The 20983-nt window shown below is 41.4% G+C and overlaps 1 protein-coding gene across 1 annotated transcript in view; it reads right to left on the bottom strand.

The window, feature by feature from the left end:
* Nucleotides 1-242: 242 nt before the first annotated feature.
* The window catches only part of LOC133531503 (spectrin beta chain, non-erythrocytic 5-like), a 124228-nt gene continuing 103487 nt past the window's right edge, over nt 243-20983 (bottom strand). The window contains exons 45-61 of the mRNA XM_061869762.1: nt 20196-20358; nt 19860-19948; nt 19628-19741; nt 18959-19094; nt 18506-18706; nt 17677-17765; nt 16418-16558; nt 14807-14940; nt 8236-8421; nt 7149-7290; nt 5613-5720; nt 3944-4081; nt 3730-3835; nt 2542-2717; nt 1197-1324; nt 690-802; nt 243-398 (exon numbers count right to left, since the gene is read on the bottom strand). Of these exons, the coding sequence (XP_061725746.1) occupies nt 307-398; nt 690-802; nt 1197-1324; nt 2542-2717; nt 3730-3835; nt 3944-4081; nt 5613-5720; nt 7149-7290; nt 8236-8421; nt 14807-14940; nt 16418-16558; nt 17677-17765; nt 18506-18706; nt 18959-19094; nt 19628-19741; nt 19860-19948; nt 20196-20358 (2256 nt within the window). The 3' untranslated portion in view covers nt 243-306. The remainder of the gene's footprint in view (nt 399-689; nt 803-1196; nt 1325-2541; nt 2718-3729; nt 3836-3943; nt 4082-5612; nt 5721-7148; nt 7291-8235; nt 8422-14806; nt 14941-16417; nt 16559-17676; nt 17766-18505; nt 18707-18958; nt 19095-19627; nt 19742-19859; nt 19949-20195; nt 20359-20983) is intronic.

Raw genomic sequence — 20983 nt, forward strand, 5'->3', positions numbered from 1 at the left:
TCGAACTATTAAACGTTATGCTTAGCAAAAATTATGACTATTGATCTTTATGTTCTTTAATTATATGGATATCAATTTCTGACTATCGAAATTCGGAACAATAAGAATATGGGAAAGAAAGGGATCCCATGAAAAACACTTCAAAATTTTTGATCAACCATCCTCCGCCACCGCTTCATGGATCCCTTGAATTCCTTCTCATAATGTGCAGATTTCTTATATATTAGTGTCGAAAAATAGTGATTAGATCACCGATTTACACACCCACTACAACGGGGTCTAATCAAAAGTTGAACAGAATACGCATTAAATTAAGAATGATACCTGAAGTTCTCTCCACTGGTTCTCCAGCTCCTCCACGTGCGTGGAGATCTCCTGCGATGCATAGTGTTTCGCCTCTGTTGGAAACAACACGTTTTAGACAACTATATGACCATGCAGGACTTGTGATAGTAAAAGCATTTAGGGACTTTTCTAGGAAGAAGCTTATGGAGTGACAGTACTAAAGGCCGACAGCCAGCAGTGAACATAAAAATGCTCATACAGTAAAATTTTGCGTCCTAAGTATAGGCGCGGCTAGGCGCCTTTGAACATACTCTGAGGTTGAACAGTGCGTGCTTCCAACTTTTATCAAACAGGATTCTAGTATAGAAGATAATGATGATCTATAAGTGTATTGTGTATGCTACCTATGAGCTCCTCGCCGCGGTTGGCGACGTCGTCTATACGCTTCTTGTTGGACGCCAGCTCCGACTCGAAGGCCGCGTGCTTCTGAATCTTGCTCTGCAGGTTCGACAGTTCTCTGCACACACAAATATTAATAAATTATTATACAAATATTACCGATTTTGCATTAGCTACGAGCGCGCACCGACCGTATTCGCTCGATACTGATGCTGGCGGCTCGATTTAGATTAGAACGCTTCTGTCATAGCCTTAATGTTTACGTTATATTTTACCTTTACGTTACATCTTATTTTTCTCTTTGATAGTGTAATGTAAATAATTATAAGTATAGTATCTGCAATATCAACTGTCGCCTGAAGTCATAATGATCTCTTTCACTCTTGGCTAGTCTTAACAAGTTGGTATTGCGGTAACTATAGTAACAAATGTGGCGTTATGAGAACTTAGACACCACGAAAATTGTGTTAACTATTTAGGCACGCGCAAAGTGATATTCCGAATATGTATACCTGTAGTTGTGGTCGGTGGCGGTCTGCATCTTGAGCGCGATCCACTCCTGCTCGTGCTCCAGGTCTCGCAGGAACTCCAGCAGCTGCTTGGACTGCTGCAGCATCACGCCGCGCGCGCGGCACGACTCCTGGACGAGAACAAAACACGTCAGCAATAAAATTCAATCTAAAATGCGGAAATGAAATGGGGAAGGCAAAAATAATAATACGGGGGATTTTTTTTTTCCAATGAAAATCTTTTTGTCTGTAGGTATATGGTTTTCGTACATCCGGTGCTCTAAAATGAGTATCCTCTTTTCTGTACAGCTAGCACACCACCACGTGAGTACTCAAGTTGGGACACTAACTGTACGGTCACGTCTGAAGATATCGATACGGAAAAAGCGCCAAAAATATATATACACTACCTTAATTAATAAAGGCAATAAGCTCGTGTATACATATTTTTGGCACTTTTTCCGTATCGATATTTTTAGACGTGACTGTACATACTTAAAGACCATCTGACTTCTATCTAATTTTATCTATAATCTAGAAGAGCGCCATCGACAATAAGGATGTTTTTTGTGTTTAAAATTATTTCACACCACGCACGAAATAAGGCACCAGAAACCGCAGTTATCTTCAGACACTATTTCTATTTGAGAAAACCGAAAGAACTATAAAGAGTAGCTAACTTGACCGTGACGTCATTGTTCTGTTTTTCATATAATCTCCATAGTGGCTAATCGTTTTGACTGTTCGAAAAAAGAAACTGATTTGACCAGGCAGTCTACTACCCTATTACAAGCTCGTAGTTTTCTTCGTCCTTCCCTTTTTGCCCTAGGTGTTGATTGATTAATGGGTGCTGATTATTAATATGATAGCTAACCTAAATACTACTTAAATATTAGTATGATTAACATAAGATGGACAGAATATAACATAGGTATAAGTATAGAAGTAAGACATTGTAATGCCCTCACAGGGTAGCATGTACTATTCCTAAGAAATTATATTTAACACCATGTATCCTGATGCATTACTATAAATAAATAAATAAATAAATATTATATGACATTATTACACAAATTGACTAAGTCCCACAGTAAGCTCAATAAGGCTTGTGTTGAGGGTACTAAGACAACGATATATATAATATATAAATATTTATAAATACTTAAATACATAGAAAACACCCATGACTCAGGAACAAATATCCATGCTTATCACACGAATAAATGCCCTTACCAGGATTTTAACCCGGGACCATCGGCTTCATAGGCAGGGTCACTACCCACTAGGCCAGACCGGTCGTCAAATACTATACATGTATACAATAAATAAATACAATACAATACAATACCTTGAGTTTGTCTCTCCTCGCCAAGATGGCGGCGAGTCGTCGCTCGATGTAGGCCTGGTCGTAGTGTCCTCCCTCCAGCAGCGAGCGAGCGAAGGTCTCCAGCTCCTCCACTCGCGCCACTCCCGACTCCAGCAGCTTGGCGAACTCTGCGTGCTTCCTGATCAGGGTTTCCACGGCTACAATAAAAAGGAACACACTCGTTCAAGCGCTGGTGACCTAGCGGTAAGAGCGTGCGACTTGCAATCCGGAGGTCGCGAGTTCAAACCCCGGCTCGTACCAATGACTGTTTCGGAACTTATGTACGAAATATCTTTTGATATTCACCACTCGCTTTTCGGTGAAGGAAAACATCGTGAGGAAACCGGACTAATCCCAACAAGGCCTAGTTTATCCTCTAGGTTGGAAGGTCAGATGGCAGTCGCTTTCGTACAAACTAGGGCCTACACCAAATCTTGGGATTAGTTGTCAAGAGGACCCCAAGCTCCCGTGAGCCGCGGCAAAATGCCGGGACAACGCAAGGAAGAAGGGACTTATTCATACATAACAAAACTCTGTGAAGTTTTCTCTCTTTCTAACAAAGCAAATGTAAAACTAACGAATAGGGACCAATCAACGGCTTTTTGTAAACGTGGTAAAAAACTGCCTCCGACGGCAACCTCAGCAGCGTGAGGAGCCCTGCCCGCCTGCGTCGCATCACAGGTCCCGCGCGCTGTCGGCCCTCAAATTAAAACTGAAATGAGAGTTTTGTACTCGTCCACTGTAATGGTTGAGTTAAGTTTTCGTATACCAAACTAATTGCGTACTTATCATGTGTGGGCTCCAAACTCAACTTGAATATTTCTTTCGATACGCTGTAGTCAACTATAAAAAAATGGACCAATCACGTGCTCCCATAGAAAAGACTAAAGGGGCGCGGGGCGGGAGTGGCACGTTTTTGTCTACGAGATACGAGTACTTACCAATTTTCATTAATTATTTAGGTTTTATAGTAAAACAATATTATTTTTGATGACTCGTAGAAAAAGTATTGTAGTATTAGTGATATAATCAAGCTTTTCAATCTCGTACCTTACTTAGGCAACTCAGCATACTCGGCTGAAAAGCTCTCTATTATATCAAGATTATATAAAATACAATATATATGTATTATTGTATGTCATGTGTATTGTTGTTGAGTTTATTCAATACCGTCTAGGTTCTCGCCGAGATCATCATTGTTCAGGAAAGCCTCCTTAGCTGCAAGCCAGTCTTCTGTCTGTCTCGCTTGCTCCTTCAGCAGCTGCAGCTGGTGCGCCTGAGACAAAACATTTACGTTAGTATAAATAATTAAGTAAAGTAAAACGACAAAACATGCTTTCATCATCACAACATTTGCTTACATTTGTTACATGTCATAAAATACCTGTGTGAGATGCTGTTCTCGCTGCAGCCAGGCCTGGTCGAGGGTCTGCGCCAGCTCCGTGAGCTTCTTCAGCTTCTCCGGGCTCTGTTCTTCGCGCTGCAGCGCCGCTATGCTCTTCTGGCGATTGTCTATCTCCGTCTAACACATACAAAACATTTATGTCACAATGTAGTTTAAGTCTATATTTAAATAACAGATATTTATTCGTGACGATCACGAAACATGTACGAACATGTACAGACAACAATAGAAAGGGATAAAACATAGTTTAACTAATTTAAGTGCGAGTCAGAATTGCATCTCGACGTATAAAGGCTCCGCCACACTATGTCGCGGTACAGCCGATGGATTTTTGCCGCGCGGGTATTGTGCCGGCATAAGCTAAATGAGTTGTCGAAGGAACTTGATATTGACATATTCAATTGTAAAGTTCCTAATGTCAGGCATAGTCTGGTTAAGCGGTGTTTTATGTGAGCTTTCTTTCTCTGTATTATTATATGTATACCGTTTTTTTTTTTTGTTTTTGTTTCTTTATTAAGTTTTCATTAGGCGATTAAATGCATTTTATTCATCAACCTAGTGTATTAGCGCCTCGATATGAACTTTAAAATATGCTTTATCAGCATTAACCTTTTGACTGCCAAAGACGTCATATGACGCGCGCAGCTACAGCCCAATATCAACCTTCATGCGTACCGACAAGGTTCACGATTACGCGCCGCGTACGATAGGCGTGGCGTTCAAAAGGTTAACATCTGATATATTTTACTGTATGTTCTTTTTTCTTTCGAACTTTGAGACCTCAATTATTCTGGGCGGTAATGAACTAAGTGTTTTCGAACCTAGGGTCTATTTTAATGGCTTCTACGTATTTTCATTTCCAATTGTGTTTTTGTTTTTTTCTCACTTTGTACGCATGTGTGCGTGCGTCAGTGTTAGCATTTTTTTATATACTTTGTAATTACTCGTGAGTTCCTGTAATTGGCTTGGTAGGGTTCCGTAGTTACTCTTCCGTCACAATAAGCTAAACTGGAGCTTAAAGTATAGTAAATTGTTAACCAAGGGATGAAACGGTACCTTTCACCCGAGTTAAACAAATAGGCAAATTTGCATAATCAGTACCTAATTAAAGTAAGTCTTTTTTACTATGAAGGGAAAACTTTTTGCGATAACTCAAAAACAGCTAAACTGATCATGTCTGCTATAGTTTTCATTTAATGTCTTTCTTAAGCTCTACTTCCACGATTTTTTTCATATTTTTTGGACCTATGGTTCAAAAGTTAGAGGGGGGGGGGGACATTTTTTTTTCTTTCGGAGCGATTATCTCCGAATATATTCTCTTTATCAAAAAATGTTTCTTAAAAAACCCCTATTAGTTTTGAAAGACCTTTCCAACGATACCCCACACTCTAGGGATGAAGCGAAAAAAAAATTCACCCCCACTTTACGTGTAGGGGAGGTACCCTAAAAAAAAAAATTTAGATTTTATTGTACGACTTTGTCGGCTTTATTGATTTATATATCCATGCCAAATTTCAGCTTTCTAGCACTAACGACCGCGGAGCAAAGTCTCGGACAGACAGACAGACAGACAGACAGACATGGCGAAACTATAAGGGTTCCGTTTTATGCCATTTTACGGAACCCTAAAAAAGGGCCGTGTGGGTACCTTCCTCTCGTGGTGCGCGTCGAGCATGGCCCGGGCGGCGGGCGCGGAGTCGGGCGCGGCGCCGCGCTGCATGCGCTTCACGCGCTCCGACACCCACACCTCCAGCTCCTGCGACGCAAACACTCGATGACTCATCACACAGACCAGACTCTACTAACTATTCGATTAGGATACAATCGCAGCAGATCACAATTAAACTTTGGATACGAGGGTACTTTGGGAAGTGAAATTTTGGATACGAATTAAAGATCCGAGTTTGCAATATTCTCACCCCCGGAGGTACACACAATGTTTTTAATCACACTTGCGAAGAAAAAACTAAATTAATTCTTAAATACGGTTACATATCTAACATTCGTCCGCCATTTTGTGATTTCTTGGCGGGTGAGGCATCGAAGGCACAGACCTGTTTGGCATTCAGCCACGATTGAATATTATGTAAAAATATTTTAAACGGCTGTGAAATTAAATAATTTGAAACATAAACAAAAATAATAAATTATAAACGTCAGTATTTTAAAAGTAAACCTCATTTGTGCTTCTTGGTTTGTATGAATAAGTGACATAATAAAAAAGCTATAACTCTCTAGGGAGTTATAGCTTTTTTTCACAATTCATAACTCCCGCGGGAGCAAAATAGGCCTTTGTGCTTCAGCACACCTGCATGAAATAAGATATTTTTCAAGTAAGTGTGATAAAAATGCATTTGTATACATCCCCGTGTGTTTATACGGATCAAACCGAAAACCATCTATTTTTGAAGCTGGTTATAAATAATGAAAGTTGTCCGCTCTACACAGAACAAGCTGTCTCTGAGAGGAAATTGCCCCACAACATAGTACTTATAACATCTAACATTTTAAAACACGGTGTTTTCATACTGAAGTAGTTTTATAGCGAGCGAAGTAAGTGCAGAAATGTATAAAGCAGTTAATATTTTTGCCTCAGATGACACAATTATTCCTTGCCTCACGCTGGGCTGATCTAATCCCACGAAATTAACTCTTGGTTACCCCCCAAAAAGGGAGATGAAAAATCGGGCAGTGTAGTTCGCGATTTGTTTCAACGTACCTGCACGTATACGGTCAAGTTTTGTATCGTTTTCGTATAAATTAAGGACGAGAAAATCATTAACGGTTAGTTTCAGTAGACTTATATCGGCCGGTGGTAACCTTTTGTATTGTTTTCGAGCTCCCGATATTGCGACGCATATCGATCGATACAAGTCTAGAAGAAATCATTAATGAAATAATTATAGTAATACTATTAAGCTTCGAATAAATTTAAAAGTGGAAATATTACTGCCTCGGGTGAGACCGGAACTCACGGCCTCTGGATCGATACTCCAGCGCTCTGCCATCTGAGCCATCGAGACCTCATCCATAGCCAGCAAATTTTCTCACCATATAAGTCTAGGGGACCCTATTATTCTAAGCTTAATAGCATCGTTCACAGACGTTTCTGGTTGTTAAAAATTAATACAGTAATACTATGTTCTCGATATCGACATTGAAGTTGGCCGTTAGGCAATTTGACCTTAAGGCTGTCATCGAACTTGTGCTCGGCGATGGCGTCGTCCAGCAGCGCGGTGCGGCGCGCGGCGAGCTGCTGCAGGCGCTGCCAGTCCTCGCGCAGGGACGCCAGGCGCGCCTCGATCTCCTCGGCGCGGTCTGGATGTCTGGGACACATTTGTTACGTTACTAAAATATTACTTAACAAGTTACATAAAAATGCGAACAAATTTAAAGGATTCTCCCGGAGCGGCGTTTTCGCCTTTACAGAACGACACGTCGCTAGTAAATTTCACACAAAAAGAAATGTTACATTTCAGGCCTTCAGCACGTACACGCATAAGTGTATCGTAATACGCGCGTAGAACGAGAGCCAACGGGCGCGTACGAGTTAAAACAAGTCCGCACTCAAATCATCGTCGTAGCGAAACGTGTGAGATATCTGTCGTCATTACGACAGGCGTAGCGTAATAAAAGCGTGAAAAACAGAACTTCTGATATAATTGACATAATCAAACGATAAAAGATCTTGCTCATCTGACGAAAAAATAAGATCGTCGATACATCCGCCGAAGACAAGTGACGCCATGAAACGATTACGCTTACGCACGCTTGGTGCCCAGAACTCTACGCGTCCCGTACTCGCATTTTTACGATACGCTTACGCTCACGCCTCATGTGCTGAGGACTAGCCACTACAATAACAACAAGGCTAATTCCTGCACTTAATATTAAACGCTGTAGACTACTCGCAGAGTATAACATAGGCATGTTCTCACTGTTGCTGCAGCGTTGTAGCATTTGTTGCAGGCGAATGGTTTTTATAACCAAAAAGCCATACTCCTGCAACAGTCGCTACCGACTAAGGACCGGTTCAGAGGGACTGCACCCGACTGCAACTTGTATGGAAACTACACGCCGACGTTACAGTTGGCGTGCAGTCGGTGTGCAGTTACCATATAAATTGAAATCGGGTTGCAGTCCGTCCGTATCGGCCCTAACACAGTATAGTATCTTGCACCAACCTCAGCCGCTAAAAAACCTTACTCCTGCAACAGCTGTTCAAAGCGTTGCCGACTACCTGAACATGGCGTCATACGGTCGGTACTCACTTCCTCTGCAGCGTGGCTCCCTCTGCGCACAGCTGCTTGATCTTGTCTCCGACGGCACCGGCCTCCGCCGCCCTGGCCAGATGCCTCCTCTTCAACTCCTGCGCGGCGTCCAGGTCGCGCCCGCGCTCGTTGCTGCTGAAGAGGGCTGCTTTCTTCGCTATGCGCTCCGCGGTGTCTTCCACGTCCCTGTATTAAATATTACGTACATATATAATTAATAATAAAATTCTTTATTGCACACTACATAAAAAATACAGATACAGAAATTGAGAAAATATATACATTGGTAGGTAACAACAGGCGGACTTATCGTTAAACAGCGATCTCTTCCAGACAACCTTATATACATTTATGTTTTTTAAGATTTAAATCAGATGGAAATTGAGTGGAATACATACAATTTCATACAAATGAAGGTGCAACGTAAAAAGTCCTTACTTAATAAAATAATACTGTACAAATCACAAACTTGAGATGAAAGTGGAGGACCCGCCCGAAATCGCCTTTTCATACGAACTTAGTCCTCATTTTCCTCTCTGGATGCTAACGTTATTAAAAATATTTTACTTGGAACTTCAAGTCAAGAAGTGGCGAGAAATCGCACAGGACGAGAAAAGTGGCGCTGTCTGGTGTCGGAGGCCAAGTGATTTTGGGGCGCTGAGCCAACGCCAACGGAGAAAGTAAGTAAAAATATTTTGACACAATTTGTTGTATACCAACCACAGCTATGCTCCTACGTTTTATTTTTCGATTTTTAATTATTATAAAAGCTAGGAGAATTAAAAAATATGTTTGAAATCCGTTTTTCGCTCCTAATTTTTACAATAATCAAAAAATCGAAAAAGGTGTAACGTAGTTAAGGTTAATATATATCAAATTATGTAACAATATTTTCCTTAATGTCAATATCCATAGAGGAAAATGGGGACTACGTTTGTATGAAGCAGCGGCCGTCCCCTTTCGTGTTGAATGTAGTGGTCCCACAATCGGCTGACTTTTATTCTGTATCGTATTGCCTCGGCGGCTCAGGATCATAATAACACGTACTAATTTATACAAATATACAATCTAGGTCACAGCCATTTTTAAGATATTTGTCATTGTATGTATGTCAGTCTGTACGTATTTATCTTGTTGTTACACGCGTGGGTCCGTATCCCATCCTCGTCGCCGCTGTTATTTCTCGAATAAAGGAACCGAAAACGCCGTCTTTTGTAAGATTACCTATGTAATGTACTGTATTTATCTCGGTAAATCATACGATATAATGTATTTTTTGTTTTTGTAAGGTTGTCTGGAAGAGATCGCTTTTTAGCGATAAGACCGCCTGTTGTTTACCTCTTCTTTATGTGTTGTATTATTTGTACTGTTTCTTTATTGAGGTGTGCAATAAAGTATATTTGTATTGTATTGTATTGTATTTCCAACGGTTCGAAATGCTTCATCCGAGATAGTATGACTGTTCTACTCGGCGGTCTAACATCGACTGACAGTAACTTTCAATGACGTCACCACGACGTAAGGGCTCGAAACGTCTATACACTACAACCTAATAAATAATAAATTAATAGTTGATGATTGTAATAAGGTTCACTTTGGTAAATTGTGGTTTTTGCATTTAACTAAATCAGAAAGACGTGTGATCTTGTACGAGTTTATTAAGAGACTGGTAGGACATATAAAATAGAAAGAGAAGGCGGGAATATACTTAAACAGGCATGCATAAGGTTCAAATTTAACACAACATACCGCCCACCAAAAGGACACTTACGTCCTTTTCATAACCTTACAATAGTACAATTTAAATTGAATCAAATTGACATTACAAAGTTTCAGTATCAACGGGCAACGCACATAGTTTAGTTACAGACCGTTTCACTATAGCACTACCAGATTTCACACTATACACTCTAGTAAAACCGTCTTCAGCAGGGTGTTTGTCCATAATGCGGCCCAGTGACCATTTGCCTGGAGGTAAGTTATCAGTTTTAATAAGCACTATATCTCCTATTTTAAACTCCTTCTCTTTTTTAAGCCATTTAGGTCTTTGTTGCAGTCTGGATAGGTACTCATCTTGCCATCGACGCCAAAAATCTGCCAGCAGTTTCTGAGTAAGTTGCCAGCGTGACAAGGTATGTATTTTGCATTCTTTATAATCTGCTGCTGGAACAACTATAGGGGCTTCACCTATTAAGAAATGTCCTGGGGTGAGTATTTCAGCGTTTTCAGGGTCTGAGTTATCGAGAGGACACAGGGGCCGAGAATTCAAACAGGCCTCGATCTCGTAAAGTACGGTCGTCATCTCTTCGAACGTCAGGTTTGTTGTCAGAACTCTCTTTAGATGGTGTTTTATGGACTTGACGCCAGCTTCCCAAAGACCACCGAAGTTAGGGCTATAAGCTGGAATGAAGTGCCATTGTGTGCCTTCGATTGCAAGTGTCTCTGCTATTGGTCCGGTAAATTTCAATTTAGCTTCATTCCAGGCTTCTACAAGTTCTTTGTTAGCACCTACAAAGTTTCTACCCTGGTCGCTCCACATGTGAGTACATTTTCCTCTTCTAGCGACGAAGCGTTTGAATGCTGCTATGAACGCTTCTGAAGTAAGGTCTCCAACTAGTTCAATGTGAATTGCTTTGACGGCCATACAAATAAAAATAGCAATGTATGCCTTCACAGTTTTTCCTCCTCTGCCTTTAGACGTCAATATCTGGTATGGCCCTGCAAAGTCTACTCCACTGTGTAGAAATGACCTCGAAGGAGTGACTCTCGTCTCCGGTAAATCTCCCATGAATTGAGGTTTCGACGTAGCATTTTGTTTTGCACAAGTAAGGCATTTCTGTATGTGTCTCTTGACTAAGGACTTTGCTCGTAATATCCAGTATTTAGAACGTAAGTAGCATAGCATTTCAGCCATAGTGCCATGAAGCGTTCTCGTATGTGCATCAGCAATTATTAGTGGTACTAACGAGTTCTTGTTTCCCAGAATGATTGGATGCTTTCTGTTCTCATCTATATTTGCATATCTGAGGCGACCGCCCACCCTGAGGAATTTGTTTTCATCTACGTATGGGGCGAGGGATTGTAAGCAGCTCTTTCTTTTGACTTGTTTATTTGATATCAACCGTTCTATTTCTTCTTGATATTCTTCTTGCTGTGCCATTTTTATGCAAATATTCATGGCGTTTTGTAATTCCATTGTAGTTATATCTTTGTCAATGCCATCTGGATTTTTCTTGTAGTTTAGGAATCTTCGGCAATAGACAATACTTTTAAGTAGTTCAGTTAGTTTATCAAAATCTCCAAATTGTGTAGTCAATGCCTTTTCTTGTTTTTCCAGGTCCTCAATATTCAGGTAAGTTTGAATTTTTTGTACTTTTATTTCTTCATCTGTTGTAAAATCCTCTTGTTTACTAATATTTATTTCTTTTTCAGATAACCAGCTCGGGCCGTGCCACCACAGATCATAGTTCTTAAGTGTGGACAGTTTTATTCCTCTTGAAGCGATATCTGCAGGGTTATCTTTAGATTGCAAATGGTACCAGTGTTTGTTGTTTAAGTTCTCAACAATTTCTACGACGCGGTTGGCTACAAACGGTTTCCATCTATTGGGTTCTCCACAAAGCCAAGCGATCACTATCGAAGAGTCGGTCCATGCGAACATGCTTGTAGTTGGTACTTCTTCTAGATGTCCCTCATCCAGGTAATCATTAATACCCTTTATGTATTCTGTTTTCAGGTTCGGCGAACGCTTAAACTTTCTTTCCAATTGCATGAATCTCCTTTTAGCTATCTCTTTTGTATTTCCATCAAGTACTCTTGGATTCTCAGTCTTAAATGGAAGCTTCACAATGTATCTTCCTTCTTGGTTTCGAGTGACTGTTTTTTCATAGATTTCTTCACATTGTTCTTCCTTGGTGTATTTTCTCTTAGTGTCTGTTTCTATTTCCCATAGAGATTTCAGTGTGTCTTCTATATCGACCTGATGGTGCATGACGATGTAAGAATCTTCTTGTGGTGTGCTATCACTCTCTCCAAAAAGAATCCAGCCCAGGTCAGTTCTTTGTGCGCATGGTGTACCTGGTGGACCTTTGACTAGTTCTGCTTGCAGTATTCTAGCATATACTCGGACCCCTAGCAAGAGATCTATGGGTCCCGAGTTGTTGTAATTAGGATCTGCTAGCTGTAATCCTTGTAAATGAGGCCATGGTTGTTGAACAATATGCTTCTTGGGTAACTTCTTGGTCAGCTGTTTCGACATTACATAAGCTTTGACCGGTAGGACAAATGTTTTATCCCATTGTGATTTTATTTCTAGCTCACAGACGTGGTTGATTTCTGTTCTCATAGGACCCAAGCCCGTGATGCTACCCCTTACATGTTGTCGGTCAAGCTTGAGCAGTTGAGCCGCTTTCTCGCTTATAAATGATTCTTCGGAACCTTGGTCTATTAGCGCGCGCAGTGGAATGATGTGACCTTGGTTGCTTCTTGCTTCCACCACAGCAGTCGCTAGTAGTGCTGATTTCTGTCTAGTAGTGAGATGTAACGCGATCACTGTGTTTGCTTGTACTTCTTCTATGTCTTCTACAACATGTAATGATGAAGCCAGTGGTTGTGAGGGACTCGTAGGGGCCACAGGCTCAGTCTGCTTTAGTTGATGTAGAAGGGAGTGATGACGTCGGTGACATATTCTACAGGACACAGGTACTCGACATTTTGATGCTGAATGCCCTGGCACTAGACAGTTGTAACATAAGTTGTTATTCTTGACATATTCGCTTCTCTCCGTAGGTTCCATCTTGGTAAACTCCTTGCAGTGACATAATGTATGACTTTCTTTACACATTACACAACTCCTGTTCTCGAAGGTAGGTGTGGCAACATGGCATGTACTTCGCTCCTTGTTTGACTTCACTTCCCTTGTATTATTAGAAAGAAGTTCCAGCGTACGAAATTTGGCCTCTAGAAACTCCTTAAAATCGCTCCACTTCGGTAAGGGTTCAGAGTCACTCTTATAAGCATGTTCTTCCCAGTCTTTATGCGTCTCTGGGTCCAATTTCTGAACAAGCAAAAATAACACTAGTGGATCCCAAGAGTCAACAGAAACATTTAGGTTCTGAATATTCTGTAAACACTCTGACGTTGTATCTAAGAGTACTTTCAATTGAACAGCTGATTGTGTGGTCATTTGACGCTGATTAACCAATTTCTTTAAATTATTGTTCAAAATTAATCGTTTGTTGCCATACCTTGTTTTCAGGATCAGCCATGCTTGTGAATAATTATCAGACGTAATTTGAATGTGCCTCAGTAACGACGACGCTTCGGCAGTAACACTTGTCTTCAAATAATGTAGCCTTTGTACGTCACTTAACATCTTGTTATTATGCACGAGTGACATAAATAAATCCTTGAACGCGGGCCACTCTTCATAACTTCCACTAAAAGTAGGTAATTCGATCCGCGGCAAACGTACAAAGTTGTTTTGTGTTCCTGCTATAGCATAGCTTGCATTCGTAATAGAAGTTTCCATTAAAGTATCTTGCACTAAACTTGAAAGTCTGTCCATTAAATCTCCCCGGAGTACGTTGTATAAATCTTCGTAAATAAAAAACTCTTCATTCAAAAAGTATGGTAAAACACCCCTTTGCTCCGAAGGTGTAGCCTTAACCAACTCTTGATGTCCATTATTGAACGTAGTCCAGTACTCATCAATCATTTTAATGCGAGACTCGATGTAACCCTTGGTTAATCTTTCTTTAGGGCATTTCTTTAAGTTAGTTTGTGTTTTCCGAAGCACTATAGCACTATCTTCAAGCACAGCAAGTAATTGTTTTTGTTTATCAGTCATTGTTAACGATAAAACACTGCAATTTCACGTACAAGTCTATAAAACGTTGTTATAACTTTAAGCAATAAAACTTGTTTTTATTCAAAATAACTCATTAGTTTGAGGTGCAATTCGTTAGCATTTGCCGGCTCCTTATCTCTGGAATGCGCCTCGCTATTGTTCTCGCCGCCGGGCGGCCGGTGTCCGATGCACTAATTTATCCGGTTCGATTGCGACCATATGATGATTGTAATAAGGTTCACTTTGGTAAATTGTGGTTTTTGCATTTAACTAAATCAGAAAGACGTGTGATCTTGTACGAGTTTATTAAGCGACTGGTAGGACATATAAAATAGAAAGAGAAGGCGGGAATATACTTAAACAGGCATGCATAAGGTTCAAATTTAACACAACAATAGTTTAAAAAACACTAGAAAAACACGCTTTTATAAATGCACGTAAAAATCGTGGTCAAAGTTCATTACAAGACTTTTCTAACAAATCCAAACACAGCTACGATACGATGTTCCATCGTGAAGTTCCAGTTCATATCTTCCGGCTCCATCATCAGATCAGTTCGACAGTACCATATCATTGTATCGTCATCAGAACCACATACAGCTGCCAATTTTCATGACGCTACGATCCTTGGAAGATGGTTAAATTAGTCACCTAAGATTCATACAGGTCGACCTAATAAAAGCGTGTTAAAAATGAATAATACGAGATGATTCAGTGCGGGACCTGTTGAAGGCGTGCGCCTCGAGCGCGGCGGCGAGCGCGTCGCGGTAGGCCTGCAGGTGGCCGCTGAGCGCGCGCCACTTGCCCAGCAGCGCGTCGCGCCGCGCCGCCACCGCCGCCGCCTGCTGCGTCGGGCCCTGCGCCATGCACACCGTTAGCTTGAGAGTTAACACCTTCTCAAAGCACTCGCTCGGAAAACATCTTATTTCATGCAGGTGTACTGAAGGGCAGAGGGCTATTTTGTTCCCGCGTCCCCATTTATTCGTACAATTAAAGTAGCACAAATGAGTTTTACTTTTAAAATACTGACATTTATAATTTAATATTTTTGTTTATGTTTAAAATTATTAACAGCCGTTTAAAATATTTTTACATAATTTTCAATCGTGGCTAAATGCCGGATAGGTCTGTGCCTTCGATGCCTAAACTGTCAAGAAATTACAAAATGGCGGACTAATATTTGATATGTCACCGTATTTAAGAATTATTTCACTTAAGATTTAGTTTTTTCTTCGCAAGTGTGATGAAAAACATTGTGTGTAACTCCAAGGGTAAGAATACTCGAGTCTTTAATTCCCTCCAGCCTGCGACTGTCGGGAATTACCACCCTCGTATCCAAATCCTTATTTACCCCTTCTAGTTGCACAATGTACTATTGTTCTTCAATGAAGACATACTATAATACAACTCATATAACCATTCCGGTGGCAGAATCATCAAAGTAGTAAATAAATGTCAGTATATATAGCGGTGTCATAACAGTTACTACACTTTGCGACTGTGTTCAGTTTTGTTTACTTAGTGTGGTAACAGTGTGCACACAATGTGACCAGAATTGTTTCAGTAACTAAGTGTGGTCGCCGTGTTTACACATTTCAGTCACAAAGTTCCGAAACATTTTTATACACTTTGCGTTCAGTTTATCACCAAATGTTTACACAATGTGTCGTAACCATTGCCGAACTGTTTCGAAACATTTTGTCCGAAAAATTAGAATAAAATACCTCTTTGAAATCAAGTGTACCATTAGTTTCATGCGTGCTTGTACTGCCAATAGGTTATCATAAGCCATTCTAAGGATAATAATCGATTAAAACAAAAAAAAATCTTTAACTTTTTACAGAAAAGTGGGAATATTAAGAAATTCACAGAACGCAAAGACGAATAGTAAAGTGTATTCGGTTATTCCGAATGCCAAAAATCATTGGAAAATTCTGAATAGAGATTCTTGTTATGTTGTAATTTCGGGTGATTTTCATCAGATTTTCGGAATCATCCAACATACAAAATTACCCGAATACAATCTACTATAAAATTATGTATTACTACAACACAACCCTTATTGAGCTTACTGTGGGATTGAATTAGTCAATTTGTATAATTATGTCCTATAAAATATATTTTATCCGTGTCTGCCTGAAGATAAAAATGTAGATAGCTTTATGTAGGCATCACCCAATGTGACAATCGCATTTATGATTGACCGAGCGAGCAAAACATCTCCGTTTCATCTCGTTAAATAAAATTAAAAAAGTTTTTTTCCAAAATATCGGAGTCATGGGGGTTCGCGAGGTGTACAATGACTGTGTAGCCAGTACAAGGCACGCTACACACCTGGCGCAGCAGGCGGTCGGCGAGCGCGCAGGTGGTCCGGACGCGCTGCTCGTCCACCTTCATGTCGGAGTCCAGGTCGTCCAGCTTGCGCACCAGCGCCGAGCAGTGCTCGTAGTCGCGGCCCAGCTCGTGCGCTTGCACCTGACAACACTCGACCAATTACTACTTCGAAAACAAAATCAATAACATGAAGATTACCGTCACTGTTTTAACTAGAAAATAAAAAAAGGTTGTACAAGCGTGAAAATGTGTTTGTTCTCCGTCTGGAAAGCGTCAACTTTCAACGCAGAAATATTGTATATAAACCTCGGGCAGTAAATAAGAAAGCCTCAGATCACTTGTTTCTAGCCCTCGACTTCGCCTCGGCCTACAATTACGTTTGATCTGTGACCTACTTTTCTGCTCTAGGTATATAATATACCACTTTACTGTCCAAAATTAGCAAGAAAATAGAACACTACGATAAAAGTGTAAAACGTAGGAAGTGTTTTAAATCAACACGAGTTGCGAATCGAATTACACGTGTAATGTACAACGTTTTGCAGTGCACATACCCTTTAAATTTTCGATATACGCACGTATAGTGCTAGTTACCAAACTAAGGCGTCTCTCTAACCCTCTATATCTTAAAAAGCGTTTCAACTATCTTTCCTCGGTCCGCTGTGCGGAGATGCATCTCCTTGCTCCACCACCTTCATCATCAAAATTTTATAGCAACTCTTTTTCTTTTCGTGCTGTTCGGTTGTGGAATGCTTTGCCATTAGACATTAGACGTGCTAAATCCCTTCCCGTTTTCAAAAATCTTTTGAAGACTCACTACCTTTCGCTGCCTTAACTTGCCTTTATTTATGATTGTATAATATATAATGTATGTATGTATATATGTATTTATTTTATTAGTATGTAGGTATGTATTATATTGTTTGCGTCTTAATTTTGTTGAATTATATGTATATCGGCACTACCCGTTCAATGTTGTAAGTTCATTGTTTCCTGCTACCCCAAGGTTGTCTGGAAGAGATCGCTTCTTAGCGATAAGACCGCCTGTTGTTACCTAACTTTTACGTGTTTTTTCATTTCCTGTCTATTTTTAAATGTATGGTGCACAATAAAGAATATTTACTTACTTACTTACTTACTTAAGGCGGTAAAATAGCACCATTGTACTGTAGAAACATATCCAGTTCATAACGTAATTAATATGCCAATACCATACCATGCCAATATCATAAGGTAAGTACATTAGAACATAAACATACCATCATCTCCTTGTCGCGGATCCAGGCCTCGATCTTGTCCAGGTGCTGGTTGAACTCCAGGATGTCCTGCGCCTCCTCCAGCCCGCGCCCTGAAGGACACAATCACTTGTTACCCTTTTGTCATGTAATATTATAAATGTAAACTCAGTATGTTTCATTGATTAGATGTTTGTCGCTCAGAATGCTGTCACACAAAAACGGTTAAATATGAAGTTTAGCAACGTTAATTTATAACCAGGAATAAGATACATACGTTGGATACCTACATTGGTACCAAACTGTTTTTCCCAAAATTCACCACATAAAAGGGGTTGCTAGTACTGCAGTTTAGCAATTTGTACGTACATATGTACGCGGACGAAGCCGTATATATATATATATATATCGTAAATTAAAGCATGTCAAAACTAAAGTGCCTGTGATAACCGACGAAGCTTCCAAACGTGTCGACCAGGTATCCCATATTTTCCGCACATATACTTTAGCACGCTTATATCACAGGAATTGTGAATTGTTACACTCACCTCTCTCCTCGGTAGCCTTCTCGAGCTTCCCTCAGTCTTTTTTCAAGTGTATCATCTGTTTCTCATCTCCTCGTCAGGCCGCAGCTGTTCAGCCAGTGTCTGGGTCTCCTGCGGACGCAGCGGTTGTTCCTTCTGGACCTGGTAGTCTGTACTCACCTCTCTTCTCCGCAACCGCCTCGATCTTCCCCCGGTTTTCTTTCAACTGTTCCGTCCACCTCCTTGTCAGGCCGCACTTGCACAGCCACCACTTGGACCTCCTGCAGGCGCAGCGGTTGTTTCACTTGGACCTGGTAGTTTGCACTCACCTCTCTCCTCGGTAGCCTTCTCGAGCTTTCCCCAATCTTCCTTCAGCTGAGCCATCTGTTTCTCCACCTCCTCGTCAGGGCGCAGCTGCTCAGCCAGCGCCTGGATCTCCTGCAGGCGCGCGCGGTTGGCGGCTAGTTCGGCCGTGAAGGCCTGGTGCTTCTGCAACTTCTTTATCTTGTCTTCCAGATCGGTTACTTCGCCTGGAAAAGTAAAAAAAAAAAACAAGATTTAAAGTTTGTTTCTAATTCTAATAAGCTCAGTTTTTATATTCCAGATACTAAAATGCGTATGATTGACCGGTTTAAAAATGCCTTACTGGCATTAAAGTCCACCATGTGCGCTTTCATGTACTGTACCACTGGCCAATAATTTGTTTTTGTACTAAAATAGATATGGCTGATTTAGCATTCATGCCTAAATTGAAGTGTGTTATAGAGATTAGAGTACCGTACCTTGCTGGTGGTCGTTGTGCAGCTTGGCGAGCTTGTCGGCGAGCCAGCCGCGCGTCTCGGCGGCGTCGCGCGCGAACTGCGCCCGCGCGCGCGTGCGCAGCAGCAGCGCGCGCCGCGCCGCCGCCGCCGAGTACAGCTGCACACACAAGTACATGTACACGGAGCGACCATAGACTGTGGGAGGGGGGGTACAAGACAACGTACGAGAACGGTTGTTTTTGTCAATGTACATGTTTATGTTTCCGATTCAGGACACAAGATGGCAGAACCTCCGACGCGCACGGTCCCAATTACAGGACTTATGGACGGATTACACTGTTACTGCAAGAAATAAATGTCTTGACGTCTCTAAAATACATTACGTTAAAATTAATCTTTAAAAATGTTTTGTAAACAAATAGATAACAAACTTCTAAAGCTCCGTTACAGATTTAAAAGCCTAATTGCGATACATGGACATGTGTATATTGTATATACGTATACATATTGTAAAATGCATAAACAAGTATGCCATAAGGCTTAACATCGTTAATAACCAAGAAAATATATCTCTTGATAACTAGTGCCAGCAGTGACTAAACGATAATCTTTTTACTGTAATTTCCCCAAACCAGTATGCCATAAGGCGTAATACAATAAACATATCTGAAGTAATCTATGCGGTCATACCTTTTGCCGTCTTTCATTAATGGCGCGCAGTTCATCGGCGATCTTCTGACTCTCGACGTGGTTCTGCTGAAGCAGCTTGTCTCCGTGGCTGTTCAGGGTCGTCAGCTTCTCGTCCTGAAAGTATTTTATCTCGTAAAAACTTATTCATAATTACCTAAAATTTGAAAAATTGTGTATATGTATATTGTAAAGGTCAGAAAAGTAATAATAAGAACATCAATTAGAAACGTACCTGCGTAGCGAGCAGCTTCTCGAAGGCCTCGTGTTTCTTCAGAATGTTGTCGACTTCTTCCACGCTGCACGTCGGAGATATCTCTGTGCCTGCAATTTGGGAGTAAATTAAAATAACATTGTTATTATTTTTTATCTATGATTGAGGGTTGCGTCGAACATGGTCGAACGCACAAAACATTTGCACGTATACATCTATCGTTGATAATGATTTATTTGTATCGATTTATAGGCTTTTAAATCGAAATGTCAAGAGAAATAATGGATCAGTGAGTTACTAAGTGTGAGCCTAATTAGTGTATTCGCAATTTTTTTTATCATCGGCACATGTGCTTACTCAAGGCCGCCTCTTGCGCCGCGCTGTGCGCGTGCAGCTGCTTGGCGTCGCGCAGGAAGCAGTGCAGGTCGATGAGCTGGTCCAGCGCCACCTGGCGCGCCGCCCACGCGCCGTGCAGCTTGGCGCGCTCCTCCACCAGCGCCGCGCACTGCTCCTCAATCTCCTGTGTATGATACAGTGGCTTTATACTTCCACGTAGGGTTAACTTGCTGTTTGACAGCCGGATCTCGCTTGGAGTTAAGGACAAGCTGTTTATAGGGACATTTAAGTTACATATCGAACATATACAGAATACGTTCGTAAAAGTGTTTGTTATGCGAATGTGGTGTAAACATGTTTACAAAAGTAAGAATGAAATAATTATTCATCAAGAGTGGTATTTGTACACATTTCGTTCTAAACCTTGAGTTCTGAGGGTAACAATTAAAATAGGTCAGAGGGGTAAAATAATAAGTAAAAAAGTTAGAACCAGGGTACGGTACCTGCGAGCTGGGATGCTGCGCCAGCACCAGCTGCTGGCCCGCGTGCAGCGCGTCTCGGAAGCTGTCGTCTCTCGCGTCCAGCTCGGCGCGCACGGCGGCGTGCTCGGCGCGCGCGGCCTGCGCGCTGACGGCGTCGCGGACCCGGGGGGCCTGCGCGAGGCTGCTAGAACCAGGGTACGGTACCTGCGAGCTGGGATGCTGCGCCAGCACCAGCTGCTGGCCCGCGTGCAGCGCGTCCCGGAAGCTGTCGTCTCTCGCGTCCAGCTCGGCGCGCACGGCGGCGTGCTCGGCGCGCGCGGCCTGCGC

The sequence above is a fragment of the Cydia pomonella genome, chromosome 25 (assembly GCF_033807575.1).
Source record: "Cydia pomonella isolate Wapato2018A chromosome 25, ilCydPomo1, whole genome shotgun sequence".
Taxonomy (NCBI): Eukaryota; Metazoa; Arthropoda; class Insecta; order Lepidoptera; family Tortricidae; genus Cydia; species Cydia pomonella.